Source organism: Rhinopithecus roxellana, chromosome 15 (assembly GCF_007565055.1).
Source record: "Rhinopithecus roxellana isolate Shanxi Qingling chromosome 15, ASM756505v1, whole genome shotgun sequence".
Taxonomy (NCBI): domain Eukaryota; kingdom Metazoa; phylum Chordata; class Mammalia; order Primates; family Cercopithecidae; genus Rhinopithecus; species Rhinopithecus roxellana.
In genome coordinates, this window is record NC_044563.1 from 20,344,551 (window position 1) to 20,369,890 (window position 25,340).

The following is a 25,340-nucleotide window of genomic DNA, read 5'->3' on the forward strand; positions in this document are numbered from 1 at the left end:
AGTCCTCCTGCCTCAGCTTCCCAGAGTGATCACAGGTATAAACGATCACACCCAGCCCTATCTATTTTTTTTTTTTTACCAACATCATACAAATTTAATTATTGTTACTCTATAAGACACCTCATCTATCAAGACAAATCTTCTCTCCTGTTTTTCTTTTTTTTTTTTTTCTTTAAAACTTTTAATTTTTGTAGAGACCAGGTCTCTCTCATGTTTCCTAGGTTGTTCTCAAACTCCAGGTCCCAAGTGATTCTCTTACCTGGACCTCCCAAAGTGCTGGGACCACAGGTGTGAGACACCACACACCCCTCCTATGTTTTTTTCCAAAATTGTCTTGAGTGTTCTATCCCATAAATGTTAACATCACCTTACTAATTAGCTTGAATAATTGTCAGAATTTTTATGTGAATTACATTGAATTTATAATTTAATTAGGGGAAACTGACATAATATTTATCTTCATTTATGTAGGACTTCTTTTCTAAAAATACATTTTATTGTGCATATTTAAGGTGTACAATATTATGTTATGGGATATGAATAGTTAGTAAAATGGTTACTATAGTGAGGCAAATTAACATATTTATTATCTCACACAGTTACACATTTTTGTTTGTTTTTGTGGCAAGAACAGCCAAAATCTACTCATTCAATAGGAATCCTAAATACAACACGATTTCATTACCGATAGTTCTTATGTTGTACATTAGATCTCTAGACTTGTTCATCTTACATATCTGCTACTTCATATTCTCTAACCTACATGTCCCCATTTTCACTCCCTTTCCTGCCCCTCATCACCGATCTATCTACATGTTTGACCTTTTTAAATAACAAAAAAAATTCCACCTATAAGTGAAATCATGCAATATTTTTCTTTCTTATTTAACTTAGTATAATGTCCTTCCAGTTCATCAGTGCTATGACAAATAGCAGGATCTCCTTTTTGTTAAGGCTGAATAATGTTCTGCTCTGTATGTGTGCATATTTCACAATGTCTGTATTCCATTGGTGTCTGTTCATTGATGGACACTTAAGTTGTTTCCACCTCTTGGCTATTGTGAATAATGCTGCAATGAACGTAAGAGTGCAGATATCTTTACGAAGCGGTAATTTCATTTATTTTGTGTATGCCCAGAAGAAGGATTTCTGTGTCATGTGGTATTTCTATTTTTAATGTCTTTAGAAACCTCCATAGTATTTTCTATAATGGCTGTATCAATCTACATTCCCACCAACAGTGTATAAGTGTTCTTTTTTTCTCCATACCCTGGCCAACATTTGCCATCTTTTGACTTTTTGAGAATAGCCATCTGTTTGTGAGTGGTATCTTATAATAGTTTGATTTGCATTTCCCTGATGATTAATGGTGTTGAATACCTTTTCATATACCTTTTGGCCATTTTTATTTCTTCTTTGGAGAAACATCTATTCAGGTCCTTTGCTCATTGTTTAATTGGATATGTGGATCTTCCTTTATGTCTGCCAATGGTTTTTCTTCATAGAATTCTTGCACATTTTTTGTTAAATATATTATTGATATTTTATAACTTTTGTTAGAATTGTGAACAGGTTCTTTTTTTCTCATTGGATTTTCAAACTGCTTATTGATGGTCAGTAGGAAAGAGGCTGCTTCATTTTATTCTTGTATCTAATCGCCACCCTGATCTTTTTTATTCATTCCAATGGTTGTTCAGTCATTTATCTTACATTTTCCTGGGAAATTATTATAGCATCTATTTTAAAATAAAGAATGAAGATGTGCTGCCTTTTTTCAACTATATAATTCTCTTATTTTACTTTTAAATGTGTTTGATAATGTATTCTAAAATAATGTTGAAGATTGCCAATGATAATAGGATCTATGTCCAACTTACCTCTTAATTAGAAATCTGCTTAATATTTGACTATTAATTATGAGATTTGCTATAGATTTCTTATGGAAACATTTTATCAGTTTATAGACTTTTTCTTATTTTTCTTGATATTCAACAACAGGAAGGGTTGTTAAATTTGTCTTCCACTGCTTTTTCAGCACATATCATTGTGTTTATAAAGTTTTTCTCGTATTTGTTAATGAATTATATTAATCTTTTTCCTAATTTTGAACTATTTTTGGATGACCAGTATAAACACCACCTAGCCATGACTTTTTAAAATTTTTTATGTCTTTTTAAGAAAACACATTTCAACTAATTTTATTTAACCTTCTCTCTCTCATGCATGCACATCGTTTTTTCTTTGATTTTAAAAAGTTTCTGGGCTATATATAGAATGAAGTAATGTTCTATATTTTTCTATTATTTGGAAATTTTATACAACGATACCCCCAAAACTGTCAGTTTTTGTTTTATTTCTTGTTTTCTATTTCATTAATTTATGCATTTATTCCTTCTGTTCAATTATTTCAGATTTTTCTGAGACTCTTGACTTGAAAGTTTTGTTTATTTGTGATCTTCCTCATTTTTTGATATCACACTTAAGGCTATTTATGTATTTTCTTCTCAGTAACATTTAGCTTTCAACTCCCAAAGACATGTGTATGTGTGTGCATGTGTGTGTGTGTGTGTGTGTGTGTTTTCATTGCTATTTCTATCTGATTTGAAATTCAGTTTAATCTTTTTTATCCCAAGAATTATTTAGAAGTGCTTTGTTTTTTCTTATGTGGATAGTTTTTATGATTAATTTGTACTTCTATTCACTCCAATCTAAGAATATGGTCTATATGATGTACTTAAAAAAATTTATTGAGCTTTACTTTGTATCCTCATACATGGTTAATTTTACTAATGATTATGCAGATACTTGAATAGAATCCATATTCTGTTTATTGGGTCCAAAGTTTTATTTATTTATAATTTACTTACAATTATATGAATAGGAAATCATCATCATATATATTATGTAAACTTTCTGCAGCAGAGATTTGCAAACTTGTTCTATAAAGAGGCAGATAGAAAGTTTGTTAGGCTTCATGGACTGTAAAGTCTTTGTAGCAACTACCCAACTATGCAGAAAAGCAACTATAGACAGTAAGTAAATGAATGGACATGGCCAGATTTGATCCAAGGACCTTATTTGTTGATGCCTGCTCTATATTCTAGTTTATTTTTATTTTTGACAATAACTGACAGGAGATATAATACTTTTTATAACTTAGATGGCCAGGGAGAAATAGAGACAAAAGGCAGAGAGAACTTGTTTAGATTTTCAGTCTAGTACATATCAATATGTATTTTTAAATACCCCCATCTCTGATTTTAGCTTCATATCCAAGGGATTCATTATTACAATTGCATTTCCAGTACTTTATGTGTGGTTTAACATTATTTGAGTTTTGATTTGTTCGTATGACTTTTTTTGTTTTCCCTCTGTAGTGAAGCCCAAGAGCCAAAGGTATCACCACCGCCTTCTAAAACGTCAGCAGCTGCTCAGTTGGATGAGCTCATGGCTCACCTGACTGAGATGCAGGCCAAGGTGAGTGCAGTCCAGATGATAAACAGGGCCCATGGGGTCACCAGTTTTTCTTTGTGGAACTCAGCTCTACATTCTCCCACTTAGGAATTTTCCTAAGTTGTCATTGCTTTTTCCAGACTAAATTTAATTCCATGAATTAACCCATCTTTGTACTACGTGTTATTTGGACACAAAAATTAATATATAATATAGACTTTGATCTCAAGGAGCTGGAGTGTGCTTGGCAAAATGAGGCATAAGTTTTTTAACATTTATAGAATAAAAGCCAGGTGGTTTGCAAACATATGTGGAGCAAACATTACGGATATAGAGAGATTTTGGAGATTTAATCAGATAGTTGAAACCTGGGATGGACTCTGAAGAACTGGCAGAGTTTGGACATAAAGAGATGGGAATAAAGGTGGTGTTAGTTGCAATGAGTCCTGAAGGCAGAGGTATCTAAGGCTTGATAATGTGGAAGGATTTTCTTTTTTTTTTTGAGACAGAGTCTTGCTCTGTGACCCAGGCTAGAGTGAGGTGGCGCAATCTTGGCTCACTGCAACCTCCGCCTCTCGGGTTCAAGCGATCCTCCTGCCTCAGCCTCCTGAGTAGCTGAGATTACAGGTGCCCGCCACTGCGCACAGCTAATTTTTGTTGTATTTTTAGTAGAGACAGGGTGTCACCATCTTGGCCAGGCTGGTCTCAAACTCCTGACTTCGTGATCCACCTGCCTAGGCCTCCCAAAGTGCTCGGATTACAGGCGTGAGCCACTGTGCCTGGCCGAAAGGACTGTTAAAGAGACCTGACTAAGCAGGACAGAGGATACCAGTGAGCAAGCTGAGACACAGCAGGGGAGATCAAAGTGTACCTCTGACAGTAGGAAGGGTGAGAAGTCCCAAGCCCATATTGAGATAAAATCTGCCTCTTTGTTCTAGTCTCTAGAACACCTCTAAAGTGGTGAGCTCACATGGTCTGGCGTGGAATGAAAATCTCAGATAAATAGGCTTAAAGATTTATTAAGGAAATATAATCCAGAATCCTTAAGGCAGAGAATCCAACCATTTTAAATCTGGTTGGAGGATTTGACATATACTCATGAGGTGACTGTGAAATAATTTCAAAACAGTATGTAAGAACGTGTGTGATTGGAGGGGGCAGGGACCTTATCTTTAGAGCTCACCTTGGGACTCCCAATGCTCAACACAGGGCCTGATACATTGTGAGCAACACATATTTATTAGAGAGATGAATAAATAAACATTACAAACAAGTTTTCCTTAATGGCTTACATCCTTTGATGGGCCAGTGTCTACAATAAAGCTGGGTAGATTGGCTCATTATGCTATATATCTGAAAATACGAGAAAAAAATGTACATTAGATTTAATTGTGTTGTGTTTCTAATTGATTTAACATGTATCTTGGTTTATTTAAATTTTTAATTTACAACGCCATCTTTTTTTTTGAGACGAATTCTTACTCGGTTACCCAGGCTGGAGTGCAGTGGCGTGATCTCGGCTCACTGCAACCTCCACCTTCTGGGTTCAAGCGATTCTAGTGCCTCAGCCTCCTGAGTAGCTAGGATTACAGGCATGCGCCACCATGCCCAGCTAATTTTTGTATTTTTAGTAGACGAGGTTTTGCTATGTTGCCCCCTGGCCTCAAACTTCTAAGCTCAGGTGACCTGTCTGCCTCAGCCTCTCAAAGTACTAGGATTACAGGCATGAGCCACTGTTCCTGGCCCCATTTATCTTTTGAATAAGCTTCACCTTCACATTGTACAAAAATCAAAAGTACAAAAAGCTTGCACTTAAAACTGTTTCCTTCTCAGCTCTGCAGCCTAGCCATCCAGTTCTGCCCCACTGGAGATAGGCAGAATTTCCTGTCTCTTCTATATCTGTTCAGAAGTATTCTGGAAGGTACCAGTGAAGAGATAGAGATGTAGGTGTAGATGTAGTTATATTGTATTTTTACTTATTTTTCATAATTAATGTCAGTCACCCCTTCGGACCTTTCAGACACTAACCTTCTGAACACTAACCTCTTGAATATTAACTAACATATATTAGAGGAGGAAGGATGTCTGTCAGATGATCAAAATGCCTTGAAGGAAAATGAGCATTTTGATTGTTGACAATGTGATGTTTAACAGGCAGTAAAAGTAAGATAAGTAGAGGTCTTAAGGCAGACAGTAACAGATCACATTCAGGAGACTGAAGAGCCCAGCTGGCCTAAACAATGGAGGCCTTTTACAACATAGTATTAATAAAAGATGAGATTGGGAAAGATAAAAAGGGAGGAGAGTGGATGGGAAGCTTTGAATGTCTGTCTGATGAGTGCAGACTTGATGTGGAGGCAATGGAGAGCCATTGTAGTTTTCTGATGAGTGAAGTATTCTGTAGATAGATGGTAGCAGTCGCTCAGCTGGAAAGGAGTAGAGAGAGCCAGAATCAGGATACGAGGTTATGAAGGGTCAGTTAGCCCCACCCCCCGGCTTTTTTTTAAAGTAAGGATCTTTCTTTGAATAGTTTATAATAATTTTGGACTTTGCTTAAATAATTCCAATCAATCAACAAGTCTTATCTGACGACTTCTCACCACCTTCTCCTATAACACTGATCTAAGTCATTATCTGATAATCTCCCTATGTTCACTCTTGCTTGTCAACACTTAATTCTCCACTCAGCTACCACAGGGATCCTCCAGATTCCTTCACTCCTGTGCTTGAAATCCTACAATGGCTCCCATCACCTTGGAATAAAACCCAAGTGTTTACCATGAGGTTCCTATGTGATCTTTGCCTCTCTCTCTCAATCACCTTCTCCTGCTGTGTTCAATCTCACTCCCTCTGCTTTAGCCCCACTGACCTCTTTGACTTTCCTTCTAATGTGCCAAGTTGTTTTCTTCCTCAGGGCCTTCCCTCCCCTAGAATGCTTTTCCCATAAATTCCCAATATTTCTGAGTCCCAAGTATCTACTCAAATATTACTTTATTAGAGGGGCCTTCTTTGATTATTACCTCCATCTAAATCAATTATTCTCACCATCTCCGTGTGTCATTTCTATCTCTCTATATAACATCTCTATCTGACATTATAACATGCATTTGTTTGTTTAACTGTTTATTGTCTATCACCCACAGAATTCTATTCCATGAGACCAGACACTTGGTCTGTCTTATCCTTGCTTTAATCCAAGTGCTTAGAGCAATGATTGGCACAAACCAGGTATTCAACAAATACTGTCAAATAAGTGAGTAAAATGGAGATGTGACTAGTTTTTGAACTGGGGTCATCCTAAGATCTTCAAAGGGTATCATTTTCATGTACTAAAATTCCTATGTTAAGAAAAGATTTACAAGCAGAAGATTAGTCAGATTTCATTTGGCCTGAGGAGTTTAGGATGAAAGGGAGATGACAATATTTTTATTGGTGTTGAAATTTTAGATTCTTCCAATGCCTTGGAGGAAGGCTGGGGAGAGGCTAAGAGATCAGTCAGTAAAGGTGAATTTATAGAGTCATTAGAAGATGCCAGTGAGAATAGAAATACATGAGACTGATTGTGTTCTTGGTTCTTCCCTTGGGCCAGGTTGCAGTGAGAGCAGATGCTGGCAAGAAACACTTACCAGACAAGCAGGATCACAAGGCCTCCCTGGACTCAATGCTCGGGGGTCTGGAGCAGGAATTGCAGGACCTTGGCATTGCCACAGTGCCCAAGGGCCATTGTGCATCCTGCCAGAAACCAATTGCTGGGAAGGTGAGATGGGCTGAAATTTTGGTCCTACAGCCTTCTGTGTCTTTCTCTGTCCCGTCAAGGATTGCTTGTTCTCCTTATAATTTGAGATGTTTTACTTATCATGAATAATTACTAATCACAGTGCTCTGGCCACTGAGCTAAGTGCTTTACAAGTATTTCCTCATTTAATGGTCATATCGGCCCTTCAAGAAGCATGGTTGCTCCCTTTGTAAAGATAAGGAAACTAAGGGCTCAAAGACATTAATGGACATATCCAAGGCCTAGTAAGAAGTAGAGATAAGATCTGAAACCAGTAGACTCTCTCCCGAGTGAGTTCTTAACCATTTTTCTGTACTGCCTTTACTGAGATGACCTTTCTCACTGCTCCCTTTGTTCAGACATTCCCAGTCTAAATTGATTGATTACAATTTTCAGCTGAACTCAGCTCCAAGTCACAGCTGCAGACCCCTGTTCTGCATCATCCTTGACCAAAGCTATGATAAAAGACTTTGAGACCTGACTGCATAGGGCATGGAATAAAGTGTTCAAACTAGAGGAATAAAAACTGTCATTTGGCCTTTTCCTCTTCCAGGGGTCCCTTCCACGCCAAGGCTACAGTTACAACTTGTCTGTCATTAATGTGCTCTATGTTGTTTCGGCCACCCCCTGTGGCAGTGGAGTGGTTGTGAACATTTACAGGCTTTCATCACAGTGATCAGTCAGGGAAGTGGGCATCCTTTTATTATCAATCCATAAAGCACAGATAACAGATGGCCTTAGGTGGAACCTAGGTCTAGGCCTCAGTGTTGTATAATTCCACAGGGTGTTGTCTACAAGGGGTACAGTGTGAAGAGTGCTCCCTAGAGTTGTGCAACCTATAGGCTATAGAGCACTCAACTGGGCTCCTGTGTCAGGCTTCATTTCACTCCACAGGTGATCCATGCTCTAGGGCAATCATGGCATCCTGAACATTTTGTCTGTACTCATTGCAAAGAAGAGATTGGCTCCAGTCCCTTCTTTGAGCGGAATGGCTTGGCCTACTGCCCCAACGACTACCACCAACTTTTTTCTCCACGCTGCGCTTACTGCGCTGCTCCCATCCTGGATGTAAGTAAATCCCCATTCCTCTCCAGCTTTCAATCACTCGTTCAGAACCAGAGTCATGCTTTACAACTCTGCATCATTGTAATATCTGTGTGTTCCCTTTTCAGAAAGTGCTGACAGCAATGAACCAGACCTGGCACCCAGAACACTTCTTCTGCTCTCACTGTGGAGAGGTGTTTGGTGCAGAAGGTATGACCCAACTTGAGAGGTTGTATAGTTATAAGACCAGCAACACCTTTCCTGGTAGTCATGGGAGTCCTGGTTCCTATCACTACTATCGAAGCGCCCATTGCAGTACTAGACACCATCCCTCTCTACCTTTCTCCAACATTTATAAGTTCCCTTTACATTGATTTTTTAAATCACAGAAATACAAATGCATAGTTTAAAACCTCAAATATTACTTCAAGGGTAACATTGAAAAAGACTTTTCTTGTTGAATATTGAAAAAGTCTCGTTCTCATCCCCAAATCCAGTTCTCCTCTCCAAATTATTTTAGCTGTTTCTTCTGTTATTTACTTATTTGTTGTTGTTGTTGTTGTGTGTGTGTGTTTTGGATGGAGTCTTGCTCTGTTGCCCAGGCTGGAGTGCAGTGGTGCGATCTCTGGTGCGATCTCGGCCCACTGCGACCTCCACCTCCCGGGTTCGAGCGATTCTTCTGCCTCAGCCTCCCGAGTAGCTAGGACTGCAGGCACTTGCCACCATGCCTGGCTAATTTTTGTATTTTCAGTAGAGACGGGGTTTCACCGTATTGGCCAGGCTGGTCTTGGACTTCTCATCTCATGATCTGCCTGCCTCGGCCTCCCAAAGTGCTGGGATTAGGCATGAACTACCGTGCCTGGCCTGCTTATGTGTTTTAAGTAATAACTTATGTTGTTATAGGTTGTTTTATTTTTCCAGTTTCAACCATTATGTATTGACTGTCTAGGAGGGAAGATGAGATTTAGAAATGTTATTATTACCCCACTCAGTCCCAACTTAATTCCCCTCCCCTGTTTTTTCAATGTATAATTATGTCATAATTACAGATTGGATCAGTATTCAGTGTGTATATGTTGACAACCATAAAATACTGCTCACAAGTAAGCCATGTAGCAAACTGACTACACTAGAGTCTGGATTTTAGAGTCAGACTTCCCGGTTCAAATCTGGGTTGTGGTATTTATTCACTGTATGATGTTGTTCAAGTCATTTAACATCTCTGTACCTCACTTTCCTCATCAGTAAAATAGTCCTAATGAAATTGCCTACCTTATAGGGTTGTTATGAGGATTTAAAGACAATACAAACATAGCATTTAGAACAGTGCCAAGCACACGGAGGTATAGTAATGTTAATATTATTATCACAGTCTCCTTTTTGTATAAATTCATTTTTTTCTTAACATTTGAATCCTTTATGAAATTAGCTTTGTTTTCATTGTACTTATCACTAAGTTATGTAACAGAACTGTGAAATTCTTTTCAAAATGGTCAACTGCATCTAGCAATAAGTCAGTTTCTTTTCTTTTCTTTCTTTCTTTCTTTCTTTTTTTTTTTTTTTTTTTTTTTTTTTTTTTTTTTTTTGCTGGAGATACCCCTCCAGGAGACTTTCTTCCTCCTGATTCAACATGAAATGATTTCTTCCTGATGAGTAACAGTCATTCTGGTTCAGTAACTTAGAATTATATCTAGTAATTACTCTTAGAAATTCCTTTTATTACGTTCCTCTTTGGATGCTCTGTTTCCTGGGTCCCATGTCTATGTTTTATACATGTTACCACCTTTATTTTGGTGGGGAAAATCCCCTAGTAGCTTTCTGAGAAAGAATTTTTGAGAACTTGAATATCTGAAAATATTTTTGTTCTGTCATTTCCCTTAAGTTGCCTGGGGATAGAATTCTAAGTGGAAACTCTTTTCCTTCATAATTCTGAAGACATTGCTTCACCGTCTTCTACCTTCCATAGTTGGCAAGTTTTTATTAAAATTTTTTTATCCTTGATCCTTTCTACATGACCCATTCTTCCCCCTTTGTGTGTTTGCTTCATGTGTTTTCTGAATTGTCTTTTTTAAAAACATTTCTTCTTTTTATGTTTGTTTTGAGCAAACGTGGAATCAGAAAGCGGCTTTACTTTGTTTTTTTTCCTGTCCTTTTAGAATGAACTCAGTGGGGAAGGATTTCTCCTCTCTTACAAATAAAAGCTGGTGCAATCCTCTGTCTTTTCTGATTACTCTTAAAAAACAGTTCTACATATAAAATCAGTTTAAGAAACAAAACACAAAAACTAAGCCCATAGGTAATTCGGTCTGTGTAATAGTTAAGGCTTACAGCACTTTAAAAGTGACAGCCACTCCCTCTCTTTTTTAGGACCTTCAAGCTGCAGGAGGTGAGGACAGGGGTATGGCCTTTCATTTCTCCTGACCCCACTTTGTTATCTACCACCCTCACCCTTATTGCCAGCATTGACACCTGCCTGCTGTAGGCTTGAAACACTAGGGAGGATGGAGATGAGAATGGAAGGCAGGAAGGTCTAAACTTGTCTGGGATTGTTGTTAAATTGGCTGTATGCTCTCCAGGCCTGGCCAGTGTTTAGCTCTGACCTTTTTCCCTGAATTCTTTTTGGGATTAAGACAGGTCCAACAGTGAACTCTTGATTGCCCTTTACGTGTCTTGACTGGCTGTTCTGTCCTTGTCATGTTTCTTTGAGGATTTGTTTTGTAAAGATTCTTTTTTTCAAGGGGCTTTCATTGTTCCCCCCTAGTGAACCCTTAGAAATTATTAACATGGTTCCAGATCATCTATTCCACTCAAATTTTCATAGAAGGACCGTGGATAACTTACTCTTTTCTCTGACAGCCAGTGGAGTTACAATTAATTTTTAGCTGCATGTTTCTATTCAGCTGCCATAGGCTCTTTCAGCCAGACTCACCTATGGACTTTTTCCAGGGATAACTCTGATACCACTAACTGCATCTCACTAATGCCAAGGCACACATATCCAGCTCTCTGAGTGGTCCCACTGAAGTCCCTCTTTTAACCTGAGTGATAACCTCAGGTTATCTTGATAACAGGATTATACATCATCTTTCTTGGTGGTGATGAGGCACTCATAGCACAGTTTTCTTCAAAGAAATCCTTCTCTCAGTTTTCCTTTTTCTTTTTTTCTTTTTTTTGAGACGGAGTCTCGCTCTGTCACCCAGGCTGGAGTGCAGTGGCCGGATCTCAGCTCACTGCAAGCTCCGCCTCCCGGGTTTACGCCATTCTCCTGCCTCAGCCTCCCGAGTAGCTGGGACTACAGACGCCCGCCACCTCGCCGGGCTAGTTTTTTTTTTTTTTTTGTATTTTTTTAGTAGAGACGGGGTTTCACCGTGTTAGCCAGGATGGTCTCGATCTCCTGACCTCGTGATCCGCCCATCTCGGCCTCCCAAAGTGCTGGGATTACAGGCTTGAGCCACCGCGCCCGGCCAGTTTTCCTTTTTCTTTACCTGTTTTCTCCTGAACATGAATGAGGAATTCCAGAATTGTACAAATAGTCTTTGGCTATCTGTTTGGAGGGATGTTTTGCAGTTCAATTTGGAATTTGATATATATTACATTTTGGTGCCTTACATTTGTTTACACTGGTCTTTGCAAATACTGCTGATCCATGGTTGTCTGTTACTATTTAAGAAGGAGACACTAAAATGCTAATTTCAAACTCCATGGATATAGACAGAAATTGTTGACTGGTGGACTTGACTATACAGTACTCAAGTAAGATGCTCTGGCCATTTTGTTGAGTGACTCCTGAATATGACAATCTTAGGTCTTTTCTGTTGAGCCAATTATGTTAAAGAGATGTTCTCTTTGCCAGCATTCTGAGATTGAAAAAGGGGATGGGGGAATGGACTTTCACCATTCAGCATGTCAACTTTTACTTAATTCCCATTTTTCAGTAGAGAGCTTGACTCATTTCTTCATGGTGTCCAACATCCCTGATCATTGAGACTCTCTTGTTCAATATTTACAGAACTAATCACTGCATCTTACCATAAGATAAGGCATCTAACCTTCTAATCGTTCTTTAGACTTTCAACCAGTCCTGTTTCAGCCTTGAAGAATACCTCATGCATTCAATTCCTGAGCCCCTCTGATATTATCGCATTCAAGATGGCTTGATTTTTATTGGCCTCTCCCATCTGTGGAGACGTAAGTTCCAGTTTTCTTACTTATGTTAAGCCAGTTGCCACTCTTATAACCTACTTTAAATTCTTGAAAATTTAGTTAATATCTCACCTGGTGGCATATCCTTTACTTTTATATAGCTTTCCTTATGGATCTTTATAATTTACATAATTCCTTAACTGTCATGTTAATGATGTTTCAGGAGGGAGTAAAGAAAATCCCATGTGTTTAGGCCCTTTGCTAATATGGAGACTTTCCCAAATATCAGGCATATTATTATGTATATGGTTAAAAATAATTTATTTGATGCCACTACAGTCTTGTGAGAGCAAGTTTATTCCACATTTTACCTAGTTATAGATAAAAATAGTGAGTCTCAGGTAGGTAAAGGATTTTCTTAAAGTCACACAGTTAGAAAGTTGAAGAGGCAAGATTTCAACTTGGGTATCATTTCTGCAAGTTACATGTTTTTTATAAAACATCACAACTGCCTTTTGACTGAAACTCAATTCCTCTTCTGCTGTTGCATCTCTTTACTTTTGTGGTACCAACACAATATGCTTTATTTGACAGTAGACCCAGATACAGTGGCACTGACAGATTCCACAAGCAGAGTGCCCTGTAGTAATTTGCTTGTTCACTGGAGCTTGCTCAATGCTTTTTCACAAATCATTAGGTATTTCATTTCTAGATGATATTTTACCTAAGCAGCATTTTTCATTGACACTTAATCCAAATCATATTAAAATGTGTTACAGTAATTTATATTGTACTGGTAGCCATAAAAGTCTGAGAATTAGTTGAGTAGAACAGTCAGCAAGTGAATAGTGCCCCATGGATCATTATGATGGAGAAGTTGCCTGAAAGCAGAACAACAGGACATAGGCACATTTCAAGTAGAGACATAAGTTAGATACACATACACAAAAATATCCAATCCATAGGATGACCAGAAAGCACCATGAAGGTAACTAGTTCTCATTTTCTTGACTCAGGCCCCTTCTAGACAGACAGGGCTGATGGGGTCATTTATGGCTTTATATAAACAGGAAACAACACTTAAAACATATTTATACATAAAGTCACATGACAAAAAGTGACATTTATTAATCAGAAGCTTCACTTAGGTTGTATTTTCCTTTTTATGCCTGGCTTTTTGTAAAAAGGTCTCCTGCCATATGGTCAGTCCATTAATTAGGTGACATCCTGCCTCACCCCAAGTGACATAGTCACAAAGAGTTTCTATAATGACAGTTTAACCACTGAGCCTCCTGGGAAATTAAGTTCATCTGTATTTTTTCATCAGTTCAGAGAATTCCTCTTTAAGGCTCAAGCCATTGGGCCTTAGCCTCCTCCCACAGGGATGAGCTCTTCAGTGTCTACCTGTGTTTCTTTTTAATTGTTCATTATCCAGGCCGTGTAGGTGCTCCCTAATTTCCCCTGTGGCTAAGAGCCTCACCAGAGTATAAACACTCTCCCTCTTTTTGTGGCACTTTTAATTGTCAGTATTTCTCATTCTTCCTCATGAGGTAATTGGTCCCAGAGAGATCCTCCAAGAAAGCAAGAGCTGAAACTTTCTTAATTTATTAAATTATGAAATGCAGGGGTATCACAGCAAGTTTGGCTGATTGCTTTTGATTCCCTTCCTGAGATCTACCTGAGTTGAAACAGAGGCTGTTACTCCCCTGTTATCCCACTCGCGAAAGCAGCTGTCCAGCAGATGCCTAGATGAGGGTCATTTCTCAGATAGTTGGCATGTCTTACAGTTTTCTCAAGTAATACCTACCTATAGGCAAGCTCAGTTTTGTGTCATTTGCTTTATGCAGCACCAGCATCACCTGGGGACTTGTTAGAAATGTGAAATCTTGGGCCCCATCCCAGACCTATTGAATTGAAAACTCAGGGTGGAAGACCCAGCAATCTGCATTTTATCAAGTTCCCAGATGAATAATGCACACTAAAGTTTGAGAAACACTATTACGCTACACAAAATGAGACAGGTGGTTGCAGGTATTTGTTTTTCTTACATAGTAGGACTTATGGTATTCAGTTTCCCTTGAATAGACTAGACATCATTTGACAGAGTAAATAAAAAGTAAAGTGAGCTCTTCTGTGTCTCAGGCATTTAGAAGAAGAACACAGGACAGCATATAAAATTAGTAGTTTAGATTCAGATCTGTAGGCCTCAGAATTCTGCTAAACTGTCTGCTTTTTAAAGAAAGCAAAGCTGAACAAAGCAAGGCATGTGAAAAAGTGTTGAGGTAGTGGAAAAACTGCAGCTATATGGTTTGGGTCCCAACACCTAGCTGTTTCTATTGCCATGTTGTGATCTGGCTGCCGTTATCAAAGCTGATTTCTAGAAATAGTGTTTTCTAGGTGGTCTGCTTTACAGAACACTGTGCATGCTTTGCTTACATGCTGTTTTAGTGGAGAAGAGGTAGAACTCTCATATTTACAAAATTATTTGTGCTCAGCTGATGCTGTCAGTTCCCACAGAGAGGTCAAAGTCAGGATGCATTTAAGTTAGAGGTATGACATTGAAGTTAGGCTTTGAAGTTAGGCCTAGATTTGAATCTCAGCTCCTCTACTGACTAGTCAGGTGTAAATTCTCTAAGCTGTCTTTTCTCATTTGTTAAATGAGGCTAAAGCCTACTTCAGAAGGTTGCTCTGAAAAAATCTCATTTTAATTTAATACTATAGACAGAGCCTTCAGTGGAACCAGTACAATGCAGATGCTCCATAAATGGGATTGCTGATAATATAGTCTTCATTTTAGGTGTCTCTCTAAGTAAATACTAAGGAGGTTTCTTACATAAAAGTTAATCCATTTATACATATTCTAGTCAATGCTGAAGTGAGACTCTAAACTGCCATATACTCTGGAGCAGATGATCTCAAGTATGCTATTGTAATATTGTTCTTATGTCTGCTCATTCAATATGTATTTATTGAGCAACTACTATATATGTGTCAGGCATTATTCTAAGTACTAGGGATATAGTGACAAAAAGGAAAGTTCTTGCCCTCATGATTAATGTATTCTGGTGGAGGAGACAAGCAGTAATCAAACTAGTCAACTAACTACTACCTATTCTGCGTGGTTAGAGAGAGAGTGATTAGATACTATTTGAGACACAGTGGTTGAGTCACTTTTTCTCTTAAGCAGACCCCAGAGGTAAGCAAAGGACTAAGCCATTTGGGTATCTCAGGGAAGTGAGTTTCAAAACAGAGCAAATATATCACTGGAATAAGTGCTTAAGGATTAATTAGTTAATTTTTTTTTAAGTGTAAAGACAATAAAAACACCTTGCAGAAACTTTTGTTTTTAACTTATTACCCTGTTAACCTCAAGCAATACAAAAAACTTTTTCCTTCCGATGTTTTTCTACGTTTTTCATACATGGGCACACATAAGTTATTGTGTGCCTAAAATTGTTTTTTTATGCTTAAGCATTTCACCATGTTGTTTCATCATAATTCCATAATATTTTATAATAATTATAACATTATCAATTATTCCATTAGGGATTTATATAAACAAAAAATAAAATACTATATGCCTAAAGATTTTCACTGAAGCATTGTTATAGTTCCAAACATTGGAAACAACTAAATGTATTAACAATAGTATCATATTTAGATTACTTCTGGTGTTTAGTAGTACTGTAATGAATATCATTAAACATAATGTTTTCTTCTTTTGAATTATTTGTATTAATTAATTCCCAGGACTTAGATGTCTACACCTTTTTTAAAAAAACCCTTGATGTAGATTATCAAGTGACTCTCCAAAAGAATAATACAGTTAATATTATTACCAGGAATATATGAATATATGGATCATTCCATATATCTTCTAGCATTGAGTATATTTATTTAACACTGTTTTTACTACTTAGCTAAAATTAGAAAATCAACTACTGATTAGCAAAAATTACGAATTCATTGTTTTCTTTTGAGTTTCCTGACTTACTCATAATGTCCAACATATTATTATTAAAAGTATCTATTTTGGGGCTATTTGTTGATTTGTGAGGTGCACTTGTTTTAAAAGGTTTTAAAAAACATTCACTATGAGTTTCTCATTCTCAGTGTAGCTCCATTACCTGGACATGGGATCAGGAAGACTCAAGCCAAGAGTTTTCTAATATGTGTCTAACAGTGAAAATTTCATGTATTAAAGAGAAAGTTCTTATACCTCAACAAATTGCTTTCTAAATGTTTTTATTATAGTACAGTTTAAACATTAAAATGCTTCCTTACCTAGCTTCAATAAGTGTAAGTGTTTTGCCAAATGGATTCCTCTATTAACTTTCACCCATCCATCCACATTTTTTCTTGCTGGAATATTAAGAAGCAAGTTTAGAAGTCATGTGATCTCATGAAGAATAGGTTTCAGGTGGTGGGTGCAGTATACTTCTTGTTGAATCACATCAAGAGGTATATAATGACTGGTTGACCACTTTTATTGATAACTAACATTGACCACTAGATTTAAGCAGTGTCATCCTGATCCATTTTAAAGTTCCCCACTGATGACTATTGCCTAAATCCAATGGAATAGGCGGTAAAATGCTGAATTTTCTATTATTCCTGCTATATTTATTAGCTGAGTTCTACAAAAACTTTCTATCATCAATTATTGGATTATCTTGAAATATATCTCACACAGGAAAGGTGAGATAAGTGTTTGACACTTTCTGTTATTAAGAGTAATTATAAGGATAATAAATGGGTTCATTAACAATATCCAATGGAAACCAATAAATTTTTAATTTTTAAAAATCATTATGCACTCATGGAGTTACATATACTTGGTATAATTTGATCTATTGAAGTAGTGTTTTTTAATGCTCACGTTTTTTTTCATCTGAGGTCAGAGGTAGCCCCTTCAATATGGTTACTGTATCTTTCTGATATGATCCCAGTAATCTTCCTATTTCCTTGGCACAGCAAGATACATCAGGCCTATCTTGTCAACTCTGCCACATACTTGGAATCATCCATTTCTCCAAAAAGACTGCTTCAGTGAGGGTATTTAAAAATTAAGAGGGTTCATTCTTTCTGGGATGTCATTTCTTCTACGTTTTTCAGTGGACAGAGCTTCAGATCTACTTTCTAAGGTTTTTAAATTTTGTAGAGACAGGGTCTCATGCTGTCTCCCAGGCTGGAGTGCAGAGGTGCTGTCATAGCTTGCTGCAGCCTTGAACTCCTGGACTCAAGCAATTCTCCCACATCAGCCTTCTGAGTAGCTGGGACTACAGATGTGTACCACCAGGTCAGGCTAATTTTTAAAATTTTTTTGTAGAGAGTGGTTCCGACTATGTTGCCCAGGGCTCATCTCAAACTCCAGGCTTCAACCTGTCCTCCCGCCTCAGCCTCTCAAAGTTCTGGGAGTACAGGCAGGAGCCACTGCACCCAGATAGAACTGTTCTTTTTTTTTTTTTTTTTTTAAAAGAAAAGTAAGTCATGGGTTCATACTAATATATCTGATATAGTGTAAGAATACAGTTTTGTTTGATTACTTGTGTCTTTTTTAATGCTGGAAATCTTGCTTTCCAAAGCCATTAATATAATTATTTGCTTTATTATACAATCTACCTATAATAATTTCAAAAAATACATAAATATTATAAATGAACCAATTATTTTTATTGTGTGTATATATATGCATGTATATATAGTATTGTATTATTTTATTGTATATTTTTAAGGTACACAACATGATATTTTGATACACACAGTGAAATATTTACTACAGTTAGGCAGATTAACATACCCATCCTCACTCATAGTAACCCTTTTCATGTGTATGTGGTAAGAGCATCAGAATCTACTCTCAGCACATTTCTAGTATACATAAAAACAGTTTAAGATTTCTTTTTAGCTCGTTTTGTCTTTAGAATGCATCATTAGGACTGTACACTCTCAACATTATCATTTAAAGTTACTTGAATGAACTATTTCTTTTTTATTATTGTACTTTACGTTCTGGGGTACATGTGCAGAATGTGCAGGTTTGTTACATAGGTATACACGTGCCATGGTGGTTTGCTGCACCCATCAATCCGTCATCTACATTAGGTATTTCTCCTATATTATCCCTCCCCTAGCCCCTGGCTCCCCATTAGGCCCCAGTGGGTGATATTCCCCTCCCTGTGTCCATGTGTTCTCATTGTTCAACTCCCACTTATGAGTGAGAACATGGGGTGTTTGGTTTTCTGTTCTTGTGATAGTTTGCAGAGAATGATGGTTTCCAGCTTCATCCATGTCCCTGCAAAGGACATGAACTCATCTTTTTTTATGGCTGCATAGTATTCCATGGTGTATATGTGCCACATTTTCTTTATCCAGACTATCATTGATAGGCATTTGGGTTGATTACAAGTCTTTGCTTTTGTGAATAGTGCCGCAATAAACATACGTGTGCATGTGTCTTTATGGTAGAATGATTTATAATCCTTTGGGTATATACCCAGTAATGGGATTGCTGGGTCAAATGCTATTTCTGGATCTAGATCCTTGAGGAATTGCCACACAGTCTTCTACAATAGTTGAACTAATTTACACTCCCACCAACAGTGTAAAAGCATTCCTATTTCTCCATATTCTCTCCAGCATCCGTTGTTTTCTGACTTTTTAATGATCACCATTCTAACTGGCATGAGATGGTATCTCATTGTGGTTTTGATTTGCATTTCTCTAATGACAAGTGATGATGAGCTTTTTTTTTTTCATATGTTTTTTGGCTACATAAATGTCTTCTTTAGAGAAGTGTTTGTTCATGTCCTTTACTCACTTTTTGATGGGGTTGTTTTTTTCTTGTAAATTTGTTTAAGTTTATTGTAGATTCTGGATATTAGTCCTTTGTCAGATGGATAGATTCCAAAAATTTTCTCCCATTTTGTAGGTCGCCTGTTCACTCTGATGATAGTTTCTTTTGCTGTGCAGAAGCTCTTTAGTTTAATTGGATCCCATTTGTCTATTTTGGCTTTGGTTGCCATTGCTTTTGGTGTTTTAGTCATGAAGTCTTTGCCTATGCCTATGTCCTGAATGGTATTGCCTAGGTTTTCTTCTAGGAATTTTATGGTTTTAGGTCTTACGTTTAAGTCTTTAATCCATCTTGAGTTAATTTTTGTATAAGGTATAAGGAAGGGGTACAGTTTCAGTTGTCTGCATATGGCTAGCCAGTTTTCCCAACACCATTTATTAAATAAGGAATCCTTTCCCCGTTGCTTGTTTTTGTCATGTTTGTCAAAGATCAGATGGTTGTAGATGTGTGGTGTTATTTCTGAGGCCTTTGTTCTGTTCCATTGATCTATATATCTGTTTTGGTACCAGTACCATGCTGTTTTTGTTACTGTAGCCTTGTAGTGTAGTATGAAGTCAGATAGCATGATGCTTCCAGCTTTGTTCTTTTTGCTTAGGATTGTCTTGGCTATGCGGGCTAATTTTTGGTTCCATATGAAATTTAAAGTAGTTTTTTCTAATTCTATGAAGAAAATCAATGGTAGCTTGATGGGGATAGCATTGAATGTATAAATTACTTTGGTCAGTATGGCCATTTTCACGATATTGAGTCTTCCTGTCCATAAGCATGGAATATTTTTCCATTTGATTGTGTCCTGTGTTATTTCCTTGAACAGTGGTTTGTAGTTCTCCTTGAAGATGTCATTCATATCCCTTGTAGATTGTATTCCAAGGTATTTAATTCTCTTTATAGCAATTGTGAATGAGTTTCACTTATGATTTTTCTCTCTATTATTGGTGTATAGGAATGCTTGTGATTTTTGCACATTGATTTTGTATCCTGAGACTTTGCTGAAGTTGCTTATCATCTTTAGGAGATTTTAGGCTAAGATGATGGGGTTTTCTAAATATACAATCATGTCATCTGCAAACAGAGATAATTTTGATTTCCTCTTTTCCTATGTGAATACTCTTTATTTCTTTCTCTTGCCTGATTGCCCTGGCCAGAACTTCCAACACTGTGTTGAATAGGAGTGGTGAGAGAGGGCATCCTTGTCTTGTGCCGATTTTCACAGGGAATGGTTCCAGTTTTTGCCCATTCAGTATGATATTGGCTGTGAGTTTGTCATAAATAGCTGTTATTATTTTGAGATACATTCCATCAATACCTAGTTATTGAGAGATTTTATCATGAAGAGGTGTTAAATTTTGCCAAAGGCCGTTTCTGCATCTATTGAGATAATCATGGTTTTTGTCATTGGCTCTGTTTATGTGATGGATTACATTTATTGATTTATGTATGTTGAACCAGCTTTGCGTCCCAGGTATGAAGCCAGCTTGATCGTGGTGGATAAACTTTTTGATGTGCTGCTGGATTCAGTTTGCCAATATTTTATTGAGGATTTTCACATTGATGTTCATCAGGGAAATTGGCCTGAAGTTTTCTTTTTTTGTTGTGTCTCTGCCATGTTTTGGTATTAGGATGATGCTGGCCTCATAAAATGAGTTAGGGAGGATTCCCCCTCTTTCTGTTGTTTGGTATAGTTTCAGCAATGCTATCAACTCCTTTTTGTACCTGTGGTAGAATTCTGTGTGAATCCACCTGGTCCCGGACTTTCTTTGGTTGGTAGGCTATTAATTACTGCCTCAATTTCAGAACTTGTTATTGGTCTATCCAGGCATCTGACTTCTTCCTGGTTTAGACTTGGGAGGGTGTATGTGTCCAGGAATTTATCCATTTCTCCTAGATTTTCTAGTTTATTTGCATAGAGGTGTTTACAGTATTCTCTGACGGTAGTTTGTATTTCTGTGGGATCAGTGGTGATATCTCCTTTATCATTTTTTTGTGTCTATTTGATTCTTCTCTCTTTTCTTCTTTATTAGTCTGACTAGCAGTCTATTTATTTTGTTGATCTTTTCAAAAAACCGGCTCCTGGATTCACTGATTGTTTGAAGGGATTTTCATGTCTCTATCTCCTTCAGTTCTGCTCTGATCTTAGTTATTTTTTGTCTCCTGCTAGCTTTTGAATTTGTTTGCTCTTGCTTCTCTAGTTCTTTTAATGTAATTTTAGGGTGTCGATTTTAGATCTTTCCTGCCTTCTGTTGTGGGCATTTAGTACTATAAATTTCCCTCTACACACTGCTTTAAATGTGCCCCAGATTGTGGTACATTGTGTCTTTGTTTTCATTGGTTTCAAATAACTTCTTTATTTCTGCCTTAATTTTGTTATTTACCCAGTAGTCATTCAGGAGCAGGTTTTCAGTTTCCATGTAGTTGTACGGTTTTGAGTGAGTTTCTTAATCCTAAATTCTAATTTGATTGCACTGTGGTCTGAGAGACTGTTTGTTATGATTTCCGTTCTTTTGCATTTGCTGAGGAGTGTTTTACTTACAATTATGTAGCTGATTTTAGAATAAATGCGATGTGGTGCTGACAAGAATGTATATTCTGTTGATTTCGGGTGGAGAGTTATATAGATGTCTATTAGGTCCACTTGGTCCAGAGCTGAGTTCAAGTCCTGAATATCCTTGTTAATTTTCTGTTTCATTAATCTGTCTAATATTGATGGGGGGGCGTTAAAGTCTCTCACTATTATTGTGTGGGAGTCTAAGAGTCTGGGTCTTTGTAGGTCTCTAAGAACTTGCTTTATGAATCTGGGTGCTCCTGTATTGGGTACATATATAATTAGGATAGTTAGTTCTTGTTGCATTAATCCCTTTACCATTATGTAATGCCCATCTTTGTCTCTTTTGATCTTTGTTGCTTTACAGTCTTTTTTTATCAGAGACTAGAATTGCAACCCCTGCTTTTTTTTTCTTTCCATTTGCTTGGTAAATATTCCTCCATCCCTTTTTTTTTGAGCCTATGTGTGTCTTTGCGTGTGAGATGGGGCTCCTGAATACAGCACACTGATGGGTCTTGACTCTTTTTTTTTTTTGAGACAGAGTCTCGCTCTGTTGCCCAGGCTGGAGTGCAGTGGCCGGATCTCAGCTCACTGCAAGCTCCACCTCCCGGGTTTACACCATTCTCCTGCCTCAGCCTCCCGAGTAGCTGGGACTACAGGCGCCTGCCACCTCGCCCGGCTAGTTTTTTGCATTTTTTAGTAGAGACGGGGTTTCACCGGGTTAGCCAGGATGGTCTCTATCTCCTGACTTCATGATCTGCCCGTCTCGGCCTCCCAAAGTGCGGCTTGAGCCACCGCGCCCGGCGGGTCTTGACTCTTTATCCAATTTGCCAGTCTGTGTCTCTTAATTGGGGCATTTAGCCCATTTTACATTTAAGGTTAATCTTGTTATGTGTGAATTTGATCCAGTCATTATGATGCTAGTTGGTTATCTTGCCTGTTAGTTGATGCAGTTTCTTCATGGCATCTATGGTCTTTACAATGTTGTATACCAGTTACACCTTTCTGTGTTTAGTGCTTCCTTTAGGAGCTCTTGTAAGGCAGGCCTGGTGGTGACAAAATCTCTCAGCATTTGCTTGTCTGTAAAGAATTTTCTCTTTTGTTTATGAAGCTTAGTTTGGCTGGATATGAAATTCTGGGTTGAAAATTCTTTTCTTTAAGAATGTTGAATATTGGCGCCCACTCTCTTCCGACTTGTAGGGTTTCTACCAAGAGATCCACTGTTAGTCTGATGGGCTTCCCTTTGTGATTTACCCGGCCTTTCTCTCTGGCTGCACTTAATATTTTTTCCTTCATTTCAACCTTGGTGAATCTGATGATTATGTGTCTTGGGGGTGCTCTTCTCAAGGAGTATCTTTGTGGTGTTCTCTGTATTTCCTGAATTTGAATATTGCTAGGTTGGGGAAGTTCTCCTGGATAATATCCTGAAGAGTATTTTTAAACTTGGTTCCATTCTCCCCATCACTTTCAGGTATACACCGGTCAAACATAGATTTGGTTTTTTCACATAGTCCCATGTTTCTTGGAGTCCCATTTCTTTTCATTATTTTTTCCCTAATCTTGTCCGCTTGCTTTATTTCATTAAGTTGACCTGCAATCTCTGATATCCCTTCTTCTGCTTGATCGTTTCGGCTATTGATACCTGTGTTTGCTTCACAAAGTTCTTGTGCTGTGTTTTTCAACTCCATCAGGTCGTGTATGTTCTTCTCTAAACTGGTGATTCTAGTTAGCAATTCATCTAACCTTTTTTCAAGGTTCTTAGCTTCCTTGTATTGGGTTAGAATATGCTCCTTTGGCTCGGAGGAGTTTGTTATTACCCACCTTCTGAAGCCTGCTTCTGTCAATTCATCAAACTCATTCTCCATCCAGTTTTGTTCCCTTGCTGGTGAGGAGTTGTGATCCTTTGGAGAAGAGGCATTCTGGTTTTTGAAATTTTCAGCCTTTTTGCATTGGTTTCTCACCATTTTCTTGGATATTTCTACCTTTGGTCTTTGAACTTGGTGACCTTCAGATGGAGTGTCTGAGTGGACGTCCTTTTTGTTGATGTTGATGCTATTCCTTTCTGTTTGTTAGTCTTCCTTCTAGCAGTCAGGCTTCTCTGCTACAGATCTGCTGGAGTTTGCTGGAGGTAGACTCCAGACCCTGTTTGCCTGGGTATCACCAGCAGAGGCTACAGAACAGGAAAGATTGCTGCCTGTTCATTCCTTTGGAAGCTTCATCCCTGAGTGGTGCCTACCAGATGCCAGCCAGAGCTCTCCTGTATGAGGTGTCAGTCAGCCCCTACTGGGAGGTGTTACCCAATCGTGAGACCTGGGGGCCATGGACCCACTCAAGGAGGCAGTCTGACCCTTAGCAGAGCTCAAACCCTGTGCTGGGAGATCCACTGCTCTCTTCAGAGCTGTGAGGCAGGGATGTTTAAGTCTGCTGAAGCTGAGCCCACAGCCACCCCTTCCCCCGGGTGCTCTGTCCCAGGGATTTAGGGGTTTTATCTATAAACCCCTTACTGGGGCTGCTGCCTTTTGTTTCAGAGATGCTCTGCCCAGAAAGCAGGAATCTAGAGAGGCAGTCTAGCCACAGCAGCCTTGCTGAGCTGCAGTTGGCTCCACCCAGTTTGATCTTCTGACTGGCTTTGTTTACACTGTGAAGGTAAAACCAAACCACCTACTCAAGCCTCAGTAATGGTGGACGCTCCTCCCCTCACCAAGCCCTGGCATCCCAGGTCGAGCTCAGACTGCTGTGCTGGCAGTGAGAATTTCAAGCTAGTGGATCTTAGCTTGCTGGACTCCAAGTTGGGGGGACCTGCCAAGCCAGACTACTTGGCTCCCTGGCTTAAGCCGCCTTTCCAGGGAAGTGAACAGTTCTGTCTTGCTGGCATTCCAGGCGCCCCTGGGATATGGAAAAACAAACAAATAAACAAAAAACTCCTGCAGCTAGCTCAGTGTCTGCCCAAACAGCTACCCAGTTTTGTGCTTGAAACCCAGGGTCCTGGTGGCGTAGGCACAAGAGGGAATCTCCTGGTCTGCGGTTGTGAAGACTGTGGGAAAAGTACAGCATCTGGGCCAGAGTGCACTGTTCCTCACAGCACAGTTTCTAATGGCTTCCCTTTGCTAGGAGAGGGAGTTCCCTGACCCCTTGCACTTCCCAGGTGAGGCGATGCCCCACCCTGCTTCGGCTCGCCCTCCATGGGCTGCACCCACTATCCGGTCAGTCTCAATGAGATGAACTGGTTACCTCAGTTGGAAATGCAGAAATCACCTGCCTTGTGCATCAGTCTCGCTGGGAACTGCAGACCAGAGCTGTTCCTATTCGGCCATCCTGCCAGCAATCTCCAAATTATTTCTTTTAGTGCTCGTGTCATCAGTTTGATGTGCAGTTAATTTGCTTCAATTTGATTGAATTTTTTAGGGATTTGTGTTTTTCTATTTTAATTTTTTCACTTTTTAATTTTATACAATAATTGAAACCATACATATACTTTGGAGCTCTTTGTATTAGCTATGTTTTTCTGGAATATAATCAGCAAATATTTT

At 38.4% G+C, this 25,340-nt stretch overlaps 1 protein-coding gene across 1 annotated transcript in view; it reads left to right on the forward strand.

Annotated features, from left to right (window-relative positions):
- Positions 1-25,340, forward strand: part of LPXN (leupaxin) — a 47,655-nt gene that overhangs the window by 19,222 nt on the left and 3,093 nt on the right. The window contains exons 4-7 of the mRNA XM_010386359.2: positions 3,378-3,477; positions 7,043-7,210; positions 8,123-8,296; positions 8,401-8,482. Of these exons, the coding sequence (XP_010384661.1) occupies positions 3,378-3,477; positions 7,043-7,210; positions 8,123-8,296; positions 8,401-8,482 (524 nt within the window). The remainder of the gene's footprint in view (positions 1-3,377; positions 3,478-7,042; positions 7,211-8,122; positions 8,297-8,400; positions 8,483-25,340) is intronic.